The sequence below is a fragment of the Triturus cristatus genome, chromosome 4_2 (assembly GCF_964204655.1).
Source record: "Triturus cristatus chromosome 4_2, aTriCri1.1, whole genome shotgun sequence".
Lineage (NCBI taxonomy): Eukaryota > Metazoa > Chordata > Amphibia > Caudata > Salamandridae > Triturus > Triturus cristatus.
In genome coordinates, this window is record NC_140586.1 from 491,530,562 (window position 1) to 491,547,759 (window position 17,198).

The window sequence follows — 17,198 nt, forward strand, 5'->3', positions numbered from 1 at the left end:
GCTCCACGGTGCGGACTCTTCCCTCATTAAATCGTTGTTATGGATGACAGATTAGGGGACTAGGTCCTTAGCTGAATATCCTCTAGGTTGGGATTTCCATCTGTTTTTAAACTAGTATTCTTTTCCATTTTATTCATAGAGGCCGACTTCCTCCGTGATTAATTTCACTTGTCACACCGATGTTTTTTACGGCGTGTGATGTTGGAGTAAATAGTACCTCCTCGTTGATTTGATCATTATTAGTAAGTGACATTTATTTCTATTTTTGAATCAATTTGAATCCATTCAGCCCGCTCACGGATGGTTACAATGACACCTTAAATTTATTACAGGTGTACTCCGCCCTAACAGTCCTTGGAGCCCACCAGGCCCTGCGCCCCCGGACGCGAAAGTTCCTAGTGACTAGATGTCCTGTTTCTAATATGGTAACTATGGCGATGCTTTCGCTCACCCAGTCTCCCGAAATAAATTCGCTTGGGACTCGACACAGTTTTTAATACTTACCCAATGTCTCTTTAGGTGCCTCCCCTCTCTGCTCCACCATTCTGTTTGTCCTGAGGAAGACCCCGCCAGTAAGGACTTCAGCAACCTACCTATGCTTAGGGGTCGAAACGTCGACATAAGATTTTGCCAATACCCACAATAGTGCAATGTGCACTGGTTTCTTTTGATCGTATATGGTTTTTGTCAAATCATCTATTTCTTCTGTGAATGAATTTCATACTGATTAATTGGCACAATACTGCGTGCCAAACAATTGATTTGTACGAGTATTATAAGTACTATCATGTCACTTATCCCATTACCTTACCCAATTCATCACTCCCTTCCCTTATCCCGTGGCACCCCGCACTGATTGAATATTGTGAATCCTTTTCTACATAAATGTGTTCCCATCTAGGTGTGATTAAATAACACTTGGATGCTATTTCATTGTTGTAATATTCATTACTGCTGATTCTGTTCAGGCTTTTAAAGCATCTTTGTTCTGGGACCATTTCCTTTCTACTGTTTGATACCCAGGTCCCAGCGACTTTTTGGGTTTACCCTTTGTTTAAACGCATACTCTCTGTTGAGGGCACAGCACAGAACAGGCTTTCCCTTTGTAGGCACAGCATAAAACACAGGCGTTAGGCTTACTCTCACTTGAGAGCACTGCAGAGAGCACAGCACTTGACCAAAGCAATGGGCTTACCCTCACCTGAGGGCACAGCAGAACACAGGCTTACCCTCTCTTGAGGGCACAGCACCTGACACAAGTTTTGAAGAGTGTCAGGCTAGATCTGCAACTAAACAGTCGCTGTAGGTACAGCAAACAGAGACTTGAGCTGCAGTTGAAACAGGAGCTGGCACTGTAGCGTTGAGGGCGACCGTTGTAGAGGTCACTGGTGGGGCTGATGAGTGCCAGAAGTTGAGTTAACGCAGCTGTAGTTACAAGAGTTGCTTTTATCTTGAGAGTAGGTACTCCAGATGTCCTCAGAGGTAGCAGAAGCAGGTTCTTAGTTTCAATTTGTCGCCAAAAATATGTAGTAATCAGGTCCACACTGGTAGGTATGATTCAAGATGATTTATTCAGGTTAGTTACAGGATCAGGTATAAAGCCAGTGTAGAGCCAGAGTTAACCAGTAAAGAGCCAGTGAAGAGCCCTTAAAGAGCCCCACCAGGAGCAGCCAGCCAGGCGCTCAGCCCATCTCCAACTGTGTGTTTCACAGATCAACATTCCACATGACATCATCACCCAGTGTTCCACTGATGGAGAAGTAAATAGGAAGAAACACACTGTACCAAGATATAACACATTTAAATTATTAAACTAGCTTACCTGAAATCAATGATTTATGGGTGAAAGGTACAGAACTGGAGGCTGTCCATAATGACATATAGTGTGGTGGTCACAATAGGCAGGTTCAAGAAAGCTCTGAATGTCTTATTTGTGAATGTGCATTGGTGGATGGACTACCACTACAACTACTCCTATTAATTCTACTTCTGCTTCTGCTACTACTGCTTCTCCCACCAGAGTGACTACTACTATTAACAAACTGCTTGCCTACAACTGCTTCTTATTGTACTACTACCAATAATAATGTTTCAGGAAGTGAAGTCAATGAATTGGCTACACATTCACTAAACAACCCTCGTGCAAAACAAAACAAACCAACTTGCCTAACTCCATTGCATAAAACACCATCACAATTGCCTCTCAGTTTGAGTGTTAATTTTGATAATTGCTGCCATTGTTGTACTTGGTAGCCAAGGAGGTTCAAACAAAGGTTTATGGCTCTGTTTGCTACACCAATAAAACAGACCCAGACTATCTTTTATATCTTTATAATGTAGTGGTAGCATCCACAATCCTAAGGTAGTGCCAGCAAGACCCCTTTTACCAGCGATGTAGATTTGGTTGCTCCGTCTCATGGGTATTGGGTCTTTTGCTCAAATTCTGTTATGGACCTACATCCTCAAATGAATTAAGGCCAGATGTTTATCAGGTCCTCTGACTCGGGGGCCGATTACGAACTCGCTTTTAAAGCCCTCCATATGACTCGGATGCATAGGGCTTTATGAGAGGATCATGCACCTGGAGTCTGAGCGAGCGAGTACGATGCATTCACATACTTACGGACTCGGTTTGCTCGGACTCTCATTGAAATCTATAGGAGCCTGTACACTGGAGGGGTACACAGGCTCCCATAGCAAAAAGGGGTGGGTGGCAGGTACCCCATGGTGCCCCGCCACACTGTACATGCATGTGAAGGGGGGACCCATAGGTAAACCCACGGATCTGATTCGTAGGGCTCCAGCTGATCGGGGGCCTGCTACAGGCCCCAAAAGAATGATTCCGGCAGCTTTTTCGATCCGGACATACCGAATTGTGAATGCTGTCCAAATCGTGCATCGTACTTGCTCGCTCGGAGTCCATAGAGCTGTATGAAGCGTCTACGTACGAGTCGTACAGACTGGATCGGGTTGGCAGATGATTCGCTTGAAGGGTATGAGAACTTCGCATCGTACTTGGCCGTTCGGACCAGTGTATGATTCGGTCAGGAAAAACGGCTACGAATCGGATCCGTTAGAGCCAAATCCAATGTGTAGGTCTTCTGAGCGAGATCGTAATCGGGCCCTCAATGGGATCTGAGACCAAAGGTTGTTGTCCATGGTAGCTGGGTGCAGTTAATTCAATCTAGTAGACTATTATGTAATATCTGGAATTGACGAGTTTTGTATAGAGAAAAGAAGTCATAAATGAGGTACATTTTGACTCTAGATACCACAGATTTCCTTAGCTGAGTGCAATTTTGGTATTGCTAAGTGCATAATGCAGTTCTGTTGGTGGCATCAATTAATTAAGGTGTTTGCACATGCGGACTACACTGTTTTGTCAATGTATTCTTTTTTATTTAATACACTCCACTGTTGGGCCGTTTTTCCTGAAAGAAATGGAAAACGTCCTGGAAACAAAATTGAAATGATAATTTTTTTAAGACATCTGTAACATGTGAAACAAGCATACATTACTAATATGTCATGGTGTCTTGTTTTAGGGTATTGTAGAGAGTCCTGATACATCTTTCAACAATGGAAACATTAAATGCACTTTTGTTCTGAGAAGCAATATTTCACTTCCAAATGGCAACGCCAGCAATCTTTACTACATATTTCTAGCCACTGGACCTGTTTCAGGAGGTAAGCGCTGTCTCTTTTCATGACTTTGAAAGTAAATATAAAATGATATTTTTGTTCACTGTTTCTGTTACATTATACAGCAATTACTGTTACACTATAGCCCACTACATGGCAGTCATGTTGTTGGTTAAGTATTAGATGTTTAAAATGTCCCTTTGCTAGTCTGTATTCAGGAGATGTTAGAAATGGGGGTTTCTAGTTGGCAGAGGTAGGTACCTTTGTCCAAGTAGGGACCCTTCTTCCTACTCACGGCATTGGGGATACACTTCTAAAATAACCTCTGCTCACCCTCTTGGTAGCTTGGCACGAGCAGACAGGCTGATCTCAGAGGCAGTGTGTAAAGCATTTGTGAACACATCAGTGAAAACACTACAAATGGACACCACACTAGTTTAGAAAAATAAGCAATCTTTATCTAAACCATAGAAGACCAAAATGACAAAATTCCACAATACATTAATAAAATGATATGACTTTAAAATGGTAGAAATAGTTCTCTTCAAATTAAATTTCAGATGCAGCACTTTTCACACAAAGTACCTTGGATGCGTCGTGCACACAAACAAAAAGGGTCACAGGGGTGGGGATGCGTCGGTTCCTTACACTCAGGGAAGGTTGTGTGTCGGTTCCTTGTTCCGGGCGAGGTGGTGCATCGGTACCTTACTGGAGAGGAGGTGGTGCGTCGGTTTCTTACTGCGTGGGGAGGTGATGCATCGGTTTCTTACCGCTGCCCCCAATATTGCAACAGACCAGACACCTCGATGCAATGCGACAATCCTGGATGATGCTTGGGTTCTTGCAGCTGCACAGCAGGGCTTGCGTCAGAATCGGTGCAGTGATCTTGGACTTCGGAGACCGGTGCACTCGATGAGGCGTGCAGCAATTTCTCAAGCCGCAGGTAGGCACTGCGTCGGTTTCTTCAGCGATTTGTCAGAAACAGGTACGGATGCGTCGCACTTCTCATCATTACATTGCTTTTCCAGCTCCCAACGGCCAGAACAACCTCCAGAGGCCCAGAACAGCTACAGGCACCTCTTGACCGGTCAGAACTCCCATCAATGGAAGTTCAGGGAAGTAGGGGGTGAAGTCTCTGTATCCCTGAGACTTCTGAACAGGAGGCAAGCTCTTCTTCAAGCCCTTGGAGATCTTCCCCGAGCAGGGGACACAGCAACCAGCAAAGTCCATTTCCCTTTCCTTGGCAGAAATTAGCCACTGCAGGCCAACCCCATACAGCAAACAGCACAGGGGCAGCATTCCCCCTCAGTTTCTCCAGCTCTTCTCCTTGGCAAAGGTTCCTCTTGAGTCGCAAAAGCAATCTAAAGTTCAGGGGTCTGGGCCCCTCTTTTTATAATACAAAATCTTTTGTTCGATGTAGGCAGATAGTGTCTGTACCCAGCCAAAACCAGTTCTGTCCTCACTGGTTCAGCTTCCTGGCAGGAGGTGGAGACAGCATTGTCCTTGGCAGACCCGACTTATTCAGGTGTGAAATAACTCTCCTCCCCCTACTCTGAATGCAGCCCAGGTTGATTTAGCCCATCCCTGACTCACCCCGGAAATGCAGGACACACCTCAACCCCCCACGTGCCTGTCTGGATAGAATGCACATCCCCAGCCCCTGCCACTTCAAAGCCAGACAGTCAATAAACAACCTAGCAGAGGCACACTGGATGGTTAGGCAAGAAAATACCTACTTTGTAAAAGTGGTATTTTCAAACCCAGAATGTAAAAATCGCCTCTCTAAAAGATGCATCTTAACATTCTGAGTTCAGGCATATCAAACTTTATTTTCCTATCTTGTTCCCATGGGCAGTTATGCTTATAAGATGTTATAAGCAAACTTCAGATTCTATCCTATGCGGACAGTTAGCCGTACAGTAGTGAAAAACGAAATTGGCAGTATTTCACTATCAGGACATGCCACACACATCAGGGCATGTCCTACCTTTCACATACACTGCATCCTGTCCACAGGGGTACCCTGGGACTACCTTAGGGGTGTCTAACATGCAAGAAAAGGGAAGGTTAGGGCCGTGCAAGTGGGTGCACTTGCCAGGTCGACATGGCAGTAACAGACTGCACACAGGCTCTGAAATGGCAGGCCTGAGTTACATTTACAGGCTGCTAATGTGGGTGGCACAATCAGTGCTGCAGGTCCACTGGCAGCATTTGATTTACAGGCCCTGGGCACACAGTGCACTGTACTAGGGACTGACATGTAAATCAAATATGCAAATCATGGAATCACCAATCCATAACAACAATTGACAAAGGGAGCACTTGCACTTTGGCACTGAACAGCAGTGGCAAAGTGCCCTAAGCATCTTGACCAGCAAAACGAAGTCCAACCCACAGCAAAATAACAGTAGGCAAAGGCAAAAATACAGGGGAAACCCACACAAATGATGCCAGGTCTAGCAGGAGATATTAAAAAATGTTACAGATTCACACAATGTTGGTCATGAGAGTTTTTATCCTATGCTAATATTTGTTAAAGAAAATGAGAATATTAATTGTACCACTCCCTTAATTTATTTGACTGCTTGCGACTTTATAACATAATTATGACCCTACACTTTCATCATCTGTATTTTAATGATCTTTGGCAAAATGATCTAAGAAATGCACCACCACAAGTGAATGCATTTTTTTCCATCTGTTTCCAAAGATCATTATTTTGGTCTTGCAGTGGTTCATGTTAAACTTCCTGGCTCTGCAGTACATCATCAATGTAACCAACGACCACTTGAGTTCAATGTTGGTGTTTCCTATATTTCCTAAATAGACAGTGTAGTCTACATACTATGATGCAGACACCATCTCATTGCCAGGTTTAAGGGATGAGTCTCTACCTTTTTCTGTTCTATAAAAAGACCAACACTCAGCAAAACAAATAAAAGAGGAGGAAGTGCACATTACTGTTTAATTCATCGAGTGCAGCCTCTTGTATTGTCCTTAAACAATCACTAAATTGTGCTAGTATAGTTTGCGGATACTGCTTAGCAACTGTAGAGGTAGTCCACTGTGATCGCGTTAAGACCTAGGAGGCAGCAGCTCATATTATAGTTTAGAGGTACACAGAAGCGCAATACGATGGGGGCTTTTTGGTGCTCCAACAAGATATTCAAACTTGATAGTAAACGAGTATTTTTTTGACATAGTACTGCACAAGAGTGCATGTCTTTTCTGCTCTCTCCCTCTTGTGCTGTGCCCCTCAAACACCCACCCCCACACTGCTGTCTCCCTTGTGTGCTGAAAGCCCTGTTTTGTGCGCTACTTACACTTGCCTGCCTGCTCATGATGCTTTCTCCCTCACTCCCTCATGTGCTTCTCCAGCCCTCAAGGTGGCCTCGCTCTCATGTGCCACGTCCTCTGTACCACCCAGTTCACGTTGTATCCCACCTGTGCATGCGCCGTGATGGTCCCCGATCTTCAGCTGCTCAGTCCCTTTTTTTAAAAAAAATTTGAGCAAACAGCTACAGGGCCCTTTCCCTTGAATTGCTTTCAGGCTACTTCAATTTCATTTCTGTTTTTTTATTTACAAATCCATCTCGGATCGATATATACAAAAATAACACGTGTCATTTCTTAGGCATGCAGGAGTGGTGATGCATGTGTGCACCTACAAAATGATGTGGCCTGCTGTGCTATTGTGAATTTTCCTATTTGTTCTTTTGTTTTTTTATGTATTCACTTTTTTTTTTTGCCTTTGGCCATGCTGCACAGGATATTCCCGATGCTTTATAGCATTACTTAAAAGCAGTGGCAAAGCAAATAGGTACCTAAGGCGAGACGCATTGGCTTTGCCAATGGTTGTTGACTATTGTGTTGAAAATAAGTTGAGCTTTCTTTATTGCAACTCCTGCCTCGCCCATCTGTCTGCCGTCTTTCTCAAAGCCTTGCTGGATGCAGCAGAGATGGGGAAGGTTATTGCTGCAGGGTTTTGTTTATTATTTCCTAATGTACCACAGGAAGTGGGGGCTCTGTGAAGGGGCAGGGCTGTTTTGGTTAGAGATCTCAAGAGTACATTAGCACACTTCCTGATTCCGAGCACAGCAGAATATCTCTCAATCTTATTTCACAAGCAAAGTGTTCTCTTTGAAATGAATTGTATGTGAGAAACTTTACAGCATGAGGTGTTAGATAGGATGGCCTGATAAAGTCAACCTAGGCAGCAGGGTATTTTATGCTGGCCCCTCTAGAGAGAGGTGGAAGCCTGGCTAGGGAGCCTGGAGTGCCTTTGTCTACTTGCAGTGTCCTTGGAGGCGGTCCCATGCATAACTGCATTCTTCTCCTGTCCCCCACCCCATTACCAGACTTATAGCAAGCAAAGGCCAGGTTTACAGTTTGACTGACAGGTACTCCATTACAAGACCATCAGCCACAAATGTGAGGATATCCAGCCCGCCTTACTGCCAGTGCAAACCTGCCAACTTGAAGAACAGGTGGCGGGGGGACATGGCCTTGAAGGGGGCACCCAAGGTCCCACTGCCACCCCTCCCCCCCAAACAAAAGCTTGATGGGGTTTGGTGCTGATGTCCTGGGATGTTTTCACACCCCTGGCCTGCAGCATTTCAAAGCCTCGAAAAACGAGATGGAAAACCACCATGAACAGTGGTTTCAGCTCGTGTTCCCTGCCACAGTGTGATATTGGCTCCTCACCAGGAGATGGTGTGATGAGAGCTGATACTGTGGGCCGCACGGCGGCACCGTGTCAGTTAGCAGGTATGCAAGTGCATTCTAATATAATGCACTTGTAATAAGACAGACAGGGTATTGGCCACATTTGTGAGGGACTACCTTTGGGGAGAGGAGTTGGCCTAACGCCTAGGGCGGTCGACCTCGAATCAGGGGACCTGGGTTTGAGTCTCGGCAATGACGCTGAGCTTCCTGTGACCTCCCCGCGCCTAACAAAAATGAATGTAATGCAACTGGTGCTATGTAAAGCGCTCTGATACCCGATCCCGGTCAAGTTTGCGCTATATAAAACTGTAGAAAAAATCTATGCCCCTCTGCCAAACTCTAAACCATCCTCAAAATCCTTTCAATGTGACTTCGCAGGCGCTGTGGCTGCTTTCTCACTGTGTGTGATAATGGGGCCTTTGGATCTCACTCAAACTTTAATGTGGTGAGAATCGGTGAACGGGAACCTCTTAAGATGTCAGCCAGCCATGGAAACAAGCGCTATTACCAAAATTGTTGGCAGTGTTGTGAAGTGTGTGACCTAAAACTGGAGCCGAACCAACAACGCTCCGGGAGCTGTGCAAACTTTTGAAAGGCATGCCTTCCAACTTCTACTAGCAAAGACTAGCCCACAACAGTGCAGCGTCAATGTAAACACATGCAGCAGTTTTATGTTATTACCTGAATTACGTTTCAATCAGCTCAGTTATTGCTAGTTGCCTGCCATCAATGGAGCTGCCTTCTGGACCCATATCTTGTGTGACAACATAAGACAGTCCTGAATTCAACCCAATAATACTATGCATTCTGGGACTTGTAGTTTTGATGCAACCAATATAAGTATTTGATTGAAAACTCTTCAGGTACTCTTGGCATAAATAAACGTATTGCTTTCTTATTGTACTACAGTCAAAATTGACAGCTGTTCTAAAATAAAAAGTCATTTTCAAAGAGTCTTGCTATAGTTTTATATGATCTACACTTAGCACTGCTTATATTATGGAATTTATGTTAATAAACCAAACATTTTTTTTTTTGCTCGAGTCACGCACCAGTCCTATAGTTCAGCTTGTGTCTTGGGGGCATATCCTCAAGGTGAAGCGATAAAAATATCGCCGATTTAGCGTCCGTTTTCGGGCGAAAAGCGGCGATATTTTTTTCGCAGTATCATCATGGACACGCTAGCGCGTGTTTCCATGCCTCTGCGTCCGTTTCCATATCGCCCAGCTTTGCATCTCTAATGATGTGCAAAGTGGGCGTTCCTCACCGAAATAACATGGGAAATGTCGCAGACAGACATTTCTTCTATCAGCAAGCTGCACGCTAAACTTCACAGCGACGATAAATGTAGTGCTAACCGCGCCTAACGCAGGTTTCATAATGCCTGCTTGTAACCTGACTAAACCATTTTAGCCTATGGGCGGTGGATTATAGGGCTGAGACCACGCCCTATCAACAAGGTATTGCCTGTTGCTGTGCGGTTATCGCTGGATTTCCAGCGATAATCGCACTTTTTGCAGCCATCGCTGGATTATATATCCCATCGGAGATAGCACGCTATCTCGGCGATATAATCCAGCGATAGCTGGCCCTAATTATCCTCGCGCTAAGGGCGCTTAGCGATAATTATCGCCGGCTGTTGCTGATATACCCCCTGGTTCCTTGCTCGAATCTTCCCTAAATTCCCCCTGAATTCTGCGGGATGCCCACCTCTAATTAAAGAGAAAGCTATTTTGTCGTTGAAAACGTGATGAGAGATAAGAGCAAGTGCTCTGGAATTATCCGATTCCTCAGTACCAGCATGTTCTGTTTACTGAGTCATTATACGCATTACACTATTAATATTAAACTGAAAATGGCTGCCGCATATGGGTCATATTTAATAATAGTGTCAAAAAATCTGGAAAACTGATATTAATCCTACATACACTACCTCTTCGTAGAATTGTTCATAACAATAGCACCGATTAACAACTACGAATGCTGGTATGTTATATGTTATCATTGATTACATGATATGACAGTATGTACAGTGCAGAAGAAAAAACGGTGGCAAGTGGGAAAGGAAAAAAAACACGGACTGAAGCGTGAGTGGAAACCCTGTGCATCAAAGTTTCGTGGGATAAAGAGCCTTCTGAGTTTACAGACAATGCTCCCTAAAACTTTCCCGTTCGTCCACGATCTGGATTGCTTAATGGTCTCATAAACAAAATACCTCGTCAATAGAACACAGCAGGCAGTTCTTGCTCGCCAATTCTGAAGAGTGGCGGCTGCTCCGACATCCGTTGGAACATGCTAAATGGCGGGGCACTGAGACCATGAATACTGAACACGCCTTTCTTCCATATGTCCACCCTCGCTTACTTGCGAGTACGGCCAGAAGGCAGTTTGGGACCTGGATGAAGGCCAGGAGACAGTCCTGTCCAGAACTCTGAATTTTTGATGGCTTGGTTTCACCTATAACACCATATGATTCACCTATAATCAGACGCTTTCAACCTTCTGTGTTTCTGAAGGAAGACCTTGCATTTTACAGCATTTCGTTATAGGAGTTGCCAGAGGTTTAGTGAATCTGGCGAATAAGAGTAGGGAGAGAAGGCATCTGTGGGTTTCACCACTGGTGATGTCTAGTGGTCCTTTAAAGAGAGTCATTTTCTCTATGGATTTCCCTTCTTTTTTTGAAACCTTGGCGCAGCAGCATTATCGCGGTTTCACCAGGGCTTTTAGTGGAAGCTTTTTCAATACAAGCCATAGTTGCTGATTGTTTATCTTATGCAACTAACAACCATTGACAAAACCAATAGTCCTGACTTGTTGAGGTTTGATGTTTTTTGTTGTATCATATATCTGGATGCAAGCACAGAAACAGCAAAATACAAGTCGGGCGGCACACTATGCTAAGCAAAGATTTTTAGCTTAATTGTTTTTAAGCCACGCCCTTAATTACATTGGCCACGCCCCTTTGGGAGACCCCCCCCCCCCAGTTTTTAATCTTATTTAAAGCCCTGATTAGTCCTATAGATAACGTGGGCTGTTGCCTCTGGGTAAAGACTTGCAAGTAGTCTGGTTAACTGTGACACAGCAGTGGCTCTGGAACTAGGGGGCCTTTTACAATCCCCTTGCGCTGCCGCTACGTCACTATTTCCCATATTAAAGGTGACTCAAAGGCGGCGCATGGGGTTTGTAAATAAGCTCCCTAGGTGTGAGGCAGGTGCTGCCGCAACCACAGATGACCTGCGTGGAAGCCAATAAAACAGTAATGCATTCTAAATTATACCTTCCATGCAGCAGGCACAAGTAACAGAAAAGTAAAAGCAACTCTTCCTACAAACTATTGTTTTTGTCATCATGCAGATCTGTCTCTACATTTAATGTTCTGCTCTTATTCACGCTCGTGCTTCGGTTTGGGAAGGGAAAAAAAGGAGAATAATGCTGTTTGTATAAGCAATATTGTATCACACATAAAAACTTTGCTGTTTCACTTTCTACAGGTACAAGCATTTGAAGGACACAGGGGGCACATTACCTCTCTTAAAAAATTATTTCTAGAGTGTCAAAAAATGAGAACAAACTGTATTTACTGTGAAGAGCATAAAGCAAAAAATCTTTTTTTAAATCCCTACTTTTCGGCCAGTAGTGACCGAATTGCAGATTCACAAATAAGACTATTTGATGACCTTTTGTGCTGGTCCCATACACGGTGAATGATCTACAATCGTATTATTGGAGCATTCATATTCAGTGAACACCTTATTCTCAGTGTATGTCATGTTATTCTATCCTTTTTCTTTGCAATGTTAGGCTGCGTTAAATCACTGGATCAGAACTGTATCTGTTTTATTCGTCTAAAGTACAGTGGGTAGATGGAGAATGCCCATGCAGCAACTCCCAATTCTGAAAGATTGATTGATTTTTGCTTTAGCGCATGTTACCAAATAAAAGTTTTCTTTATGCAGTTTGTGGACTAGTTCTTCAGATAGGCTGTCCTGATAGAGGCAGACAACTGAAATGTAATCCTTACTAAACTAAACACACTTCAAGGATATACATAGTAAAACAAATTAATGCACTAACATTTCTGTTTGGGAAATTTAGAGACACCTTATCAAAAATTTTCATTAAGTGCTAGGTGACCAAAAGTTGACACTGTTATACAAAACTGACAGGTAGGTACAATTCTTGTGTAGGCACATTTGTGATATGTTATGGTGTATATTAATACCAGAGCCAAAGTGTCTTAAATTTTTGGTAAATCTGTCCTGCTCATTTAACAGTACTTGTTTGCAAATCCAAACTTCCCACAGTGAAGACCTTCTGTTTACCTTGTTTTGTAGAGGGGTATACCAAGAGCAGAGCTGTGTGTGATTCTCTGGACCACCAACTGCGTAGCAGAACGTTAGACTTGGTACTACTACAATTAAAGTATTTGTAGGATATGAAACTACTGGTTGTTTCCAGTGACTTGTCTTGATCCTAAGATGCTATGTTCATAGAGAATGTGTTTACTATAGATGGCAGTACACTGCCCTGCCACTTGCACTCACATTTTCAGAAATATCTGATTCAAAAGACCCACTGTGCTCTATTTTTACAAAGATTGCTTGCAGCCCTTCCCTCAACATTCTTCCGGTGAACTATGTCCCCGTAGGTGCAACACTTGCATGTTTTACAACCTAGACCCATAAATGTCAATTTATTGATGTGTAGCGGGAGATGCACCTAGATACTTGGGAGCATTCTTTTTACTCCCCATTACATGGGATATACACCAGGCTAGATATGTCCTTGTTGAGGGCAGAATTAGGGAAGTGGGTTAGGAGCAAAAAATAGCATAGAATACCTGGCTGATACTCAGTATGGCCACAATGAGCTTCAGATGTTACTTCAATGGGAAGGAGCCCCCTGGCAGTGCCTGCTTGTCAGCTGCAAGTGGAGGTCCTACTGCACATAATCTACCACATGAAAATAAAGGTTAAATACAGGACAATGCAATGGAGCAAGACACCTTCAAGGTTGTCATCAGGGGTATGCACCTGAAAACGTCCTACAGGATTAAACTGAATGTGAACCAAGAGAATAAAATTGCTAAGCAAAATATATGAAAGCTAGAGGTCAGTGTGGTTGCTGAACCACTCTAGGCAAAGGACCTACAAGAAGAAAAAAGAAATATCATAACCAGGTAGACAAGCTGAAAAAGGTTAATTATAAAAAATATTTCAGCAGGCAACATAGCAAAGGGCATGGAGAAAGATGCCTATTGGCATGGTTAGTCCGAACAGACACAGACAGGAAACCCATATGTTTGATTTACTCAACAGTAAGAGATTACTATGCACACATTTTGAGATTAAAGAGACTTTGGGTGGTATTATAAGGAACTGTGTTCAACTCCTACAATCCCAACGATGGAACATATTATGTACTACTTAGGTGAGATACCTTTAACCCAACTGACTATGGTGATGATTCACTGGATATGCCTCTCATCGCATAAAGGATTAAAACAGCCATTAACTAATTAGCAAAGGGCAAGGTCATTGGGGGCCTCCTAATGGAATTTTATGCATGTATACATTTTGCTAACACCTACATTAATATTAATATATAATTCATCCCTGGTGAGGGAGGTTTTGCCTAAGTCAGCCAGAGAAGCCACTATAGTGATACCTCTTAAAAAGGTAGAGACCTAATATATTTTAGGACCTAAGGATCTTTAGCCCTTCTAACTTCTGAACTTGAAATACTGGGAACAGTGATCACAAATAGATTTTCATCACTTCTCCCAGAACAGGTCCATCAAGACCAGCATGGATTCCTTCTAGGACACAGTAGACATGGTCATTTAAGACACATTTTTATTGTTCTTTAGGGGACTCCATGATGGTGCTATATATAGAGAGAAGACTTTTGATTCATTGCAATAGCTGGATCGATTATGGGTGCGTAGGAGGATGGGTCAGGACGTTTTAAAATGGGTAGATTGCTCTATACCCAACCACTTGCTGGAGTCTGGACAGAAATTATATTCTCAGAAAAGTGGCAGATACGAAGGGGAACAAGACAGGGTATCCCCTCTCACTGATACCTTTTGCTCTCTCCCTGGAACCACTGGCATGCAAGCTATGCACTGAGGCACAAGAATGGAGTATATGGTTGCCACAGGAGAGGCAAATAATATGACTCTATGCAAAAGATGATCTCCTGATTTTGTAGACCCACTGGGGAAACTGCCTAAAATAATGGCGGGGACGCACTGGGGACACTGCCTAAAATTATGGCAGGGCTGGGGATTTCAGTGAAGTATCTGGGCTAAAAACCAACAGCGATAAATCATGACTTTTCTCTGATACCTGAAAATACCAGGTTAGAAGACTATGATGTTGTACCAAATTTGCAACCAGTTATCATTAAATATCTAGATATTAAAATCTATCTTCATGATAACCAACTATTGACAGGTAATCTGGAGAAATTCCTCACCACGATCAAGCAGTCTGTCCCATTTCCTTGTTGAGACAAGTGGTGGTAGCAAAAATGCTCATCATCCCCATTTTACAATTCCCTTTAATGACAATGCTTATAATCCTCATAGGGCATAGCTTTTCTACAAAATAAACAATATCTTATCAGAATTGGTCTTGGGTAATGCACGAAAAAAAATCCCAATTACAAAGGTGGGCAGGAGGTGGGGATTTTCTGATGCTGCAGCTTCACTTAAGCAGCACCACGGTGCAGACATGCACATCAGGTTTGTTTGTAATGCCAAAGACTAAGACAAGCCCGTCTGCACCCATCCGCATCCCAACCGCAGCCAACACCGGCCATGCCCTCTGTGGTTTGCATGCCAACCACAGGACTATCTGCTATATTAGTAGTGAGATGAGCGCTCTTTGCCGTTGCTTTTCTTGCCATAACTTCCTGTACCTCGAGTATTATCCTAAATGTGTATCCTGTCCAGGGTGCAAATGTGAATCCCATTGGACTGTCTAACCCCTGTTCCCTCTCTCGAGCCTAAGAAAGGTTCGCTTAACATCTCAATGCAAGGAAAAAAATTAGTTAAGGAATTATCGTCTGTTCTAATCAGTGTTCGCTCCCTTCATATGCACACCCAGCAAATCTTTGACCTTCTCTGCAGTGGCAGGCTAGACATGCGTTTTATGCCTGAAACATGATTGCATGAGTCTACTGCGACTGATTTTGCGCTGACCATTCCTGAAGGGTACTCGCTGTTCCACTGTGGCAGAAGGCACAAACAGGAAGGAGGGGTGGTGATTACCTTTAAACACCAGTTGACATGCTTCATTTTTTAGCTTGCTGCTCTTCAGGGGGTGGAGATTCTAGGTTTCCATCTTGTGCTATTGGCTCAAACCTCTTTTTCATGGATATCGGTCCACCGCCCTCTGGGCCCGGCTGGGGATTTCATGGGATACCTTGAAGAAGCCCATGCCCTTTATCTCTTCCAATAGGCCAATTTTATCATATTAGTGGGTTGTAACTTGCATGCTAATGACCCACAGGACCAGTCAGCACTTACACTTATTGAGCATCTGTTCTCTTTCAATCTGCCCCAGTTGGTTTTGGCACTCACTCTTTCAGGTGGACACATCATCGATTTGATTTGTTTCCAATTGTCTGCTGTCTATCGCTCCTCTTGAGCCTGCCCTATGGTCTGACCACTATTTGATTATTTTCAACTAGAAAAAAGATCAACCCCACCAGCAGGGCAGGAGGACAGACCACACTGTAATTAGGGCAAGGAAGAAGGTGAAGACTTCTGATTTTGTGGATCTCCTTATCAATATTCACGCCTGTCTGGCCAATGATGTCAACCACAATGTAGGAGCACTCAACACTTGGATAACTGGGGCAGCAGATGTGCTGACTCCCATACAAGAGCTGAAGTAGAGAAAGGGTTCACTTGGTTCTCTGCTTCTATGGCTGAGGGACAAAAATCCTGCAAAAAGCTCAACTTATTTGGACAAAGAGCTATTTATCTGCTAGTACAGCCATTTACAAATTCGCTCTTAGAGCTTATTATGTCTCCCTGAAGAAGGCCCAGAGACTGTTTTTCATGAATAAAATGAATTCCGCTGAGTACAGCTGTTGTTCCATCTTTCACATCATGAAATCTTTCATCGCTATGCAATCCTGCCGGAGGGCTATTGTCCAGTCCCAAGAGCTGTGCGACGGACTAGAAAAGTTCTTTGAATCAACAATTGTCAATATTCACACATCATTGCCTGCCTTGCAGGAGAGTCTCCTTTCTGTCTGCCAGGTTGATCCTGACAGCCATAACAACAGGTTTACACAGTTCTCATTGAACAATGCAGGGGAGTCATCATGAAGTATAAATCGGGCATCCCGACTCTGTTAGCTGCTGCAGTAGATATCTTTAATCCCATGATCAACCCTATTTTTGACCTCTCTAACCTCTCTCTTTCTTCGGGAGTTATGCCTGCCGACTGGAAACTGGCTATAGTGATCTCTCTGAATATTTTGAGCAAGGCACTTTGCTACATCTCAGTTAATCTGGCTTTTGCCCCAGAAACAATACAGAATCAGCAGTGCTAGAGATCACAGACAATATGAAATGGGTATTGGATTCGGGGAAAAATGCAGCCATGATCCTTTTTGACTTGTCTTCTGCCTTCTACACTGTCCCACTCTATCCTCCTCCACCGACTGTCCGCCGTGGGTCTGGGGGGTACTGTGTGGGACTGGTGCAAGTTCTTACTGGTTTCAGGAGGCCGGTCAGTTTGGCTCACCCCTTTCTCTCCTGAAGCTAAAGCAGTCAACCAAGAGGTCCTGCAGGGCTCCTCGTTAGGCCCAAA

General features: G+C 43.7%; 1 protein-coding gene across 2 annotated transcripts in view; it reads left to right on the plus strand.

The window, feature by feature from the left end:
• LOC146834592 (ferric reductase 1-like) overlaps positions 1–17,198 on the plus strand; it is a 485,837-nt gene that overhangs the window by 283,654 nt on the left and 184,985 nt on the right. For both annotated transcript variants that reach the window (XM_085602043.1, XM_085602045.1), the window contains exon 8: positions 3,546–3,687. In XM_085602043.1, coding sequence (XP_085458169.1) covers positions 3,546–3,687 — 142 coding nt within the window. The remainder of the gene's footprint in view (positions 1–3,545; positions 3,688–17,198) is intronic.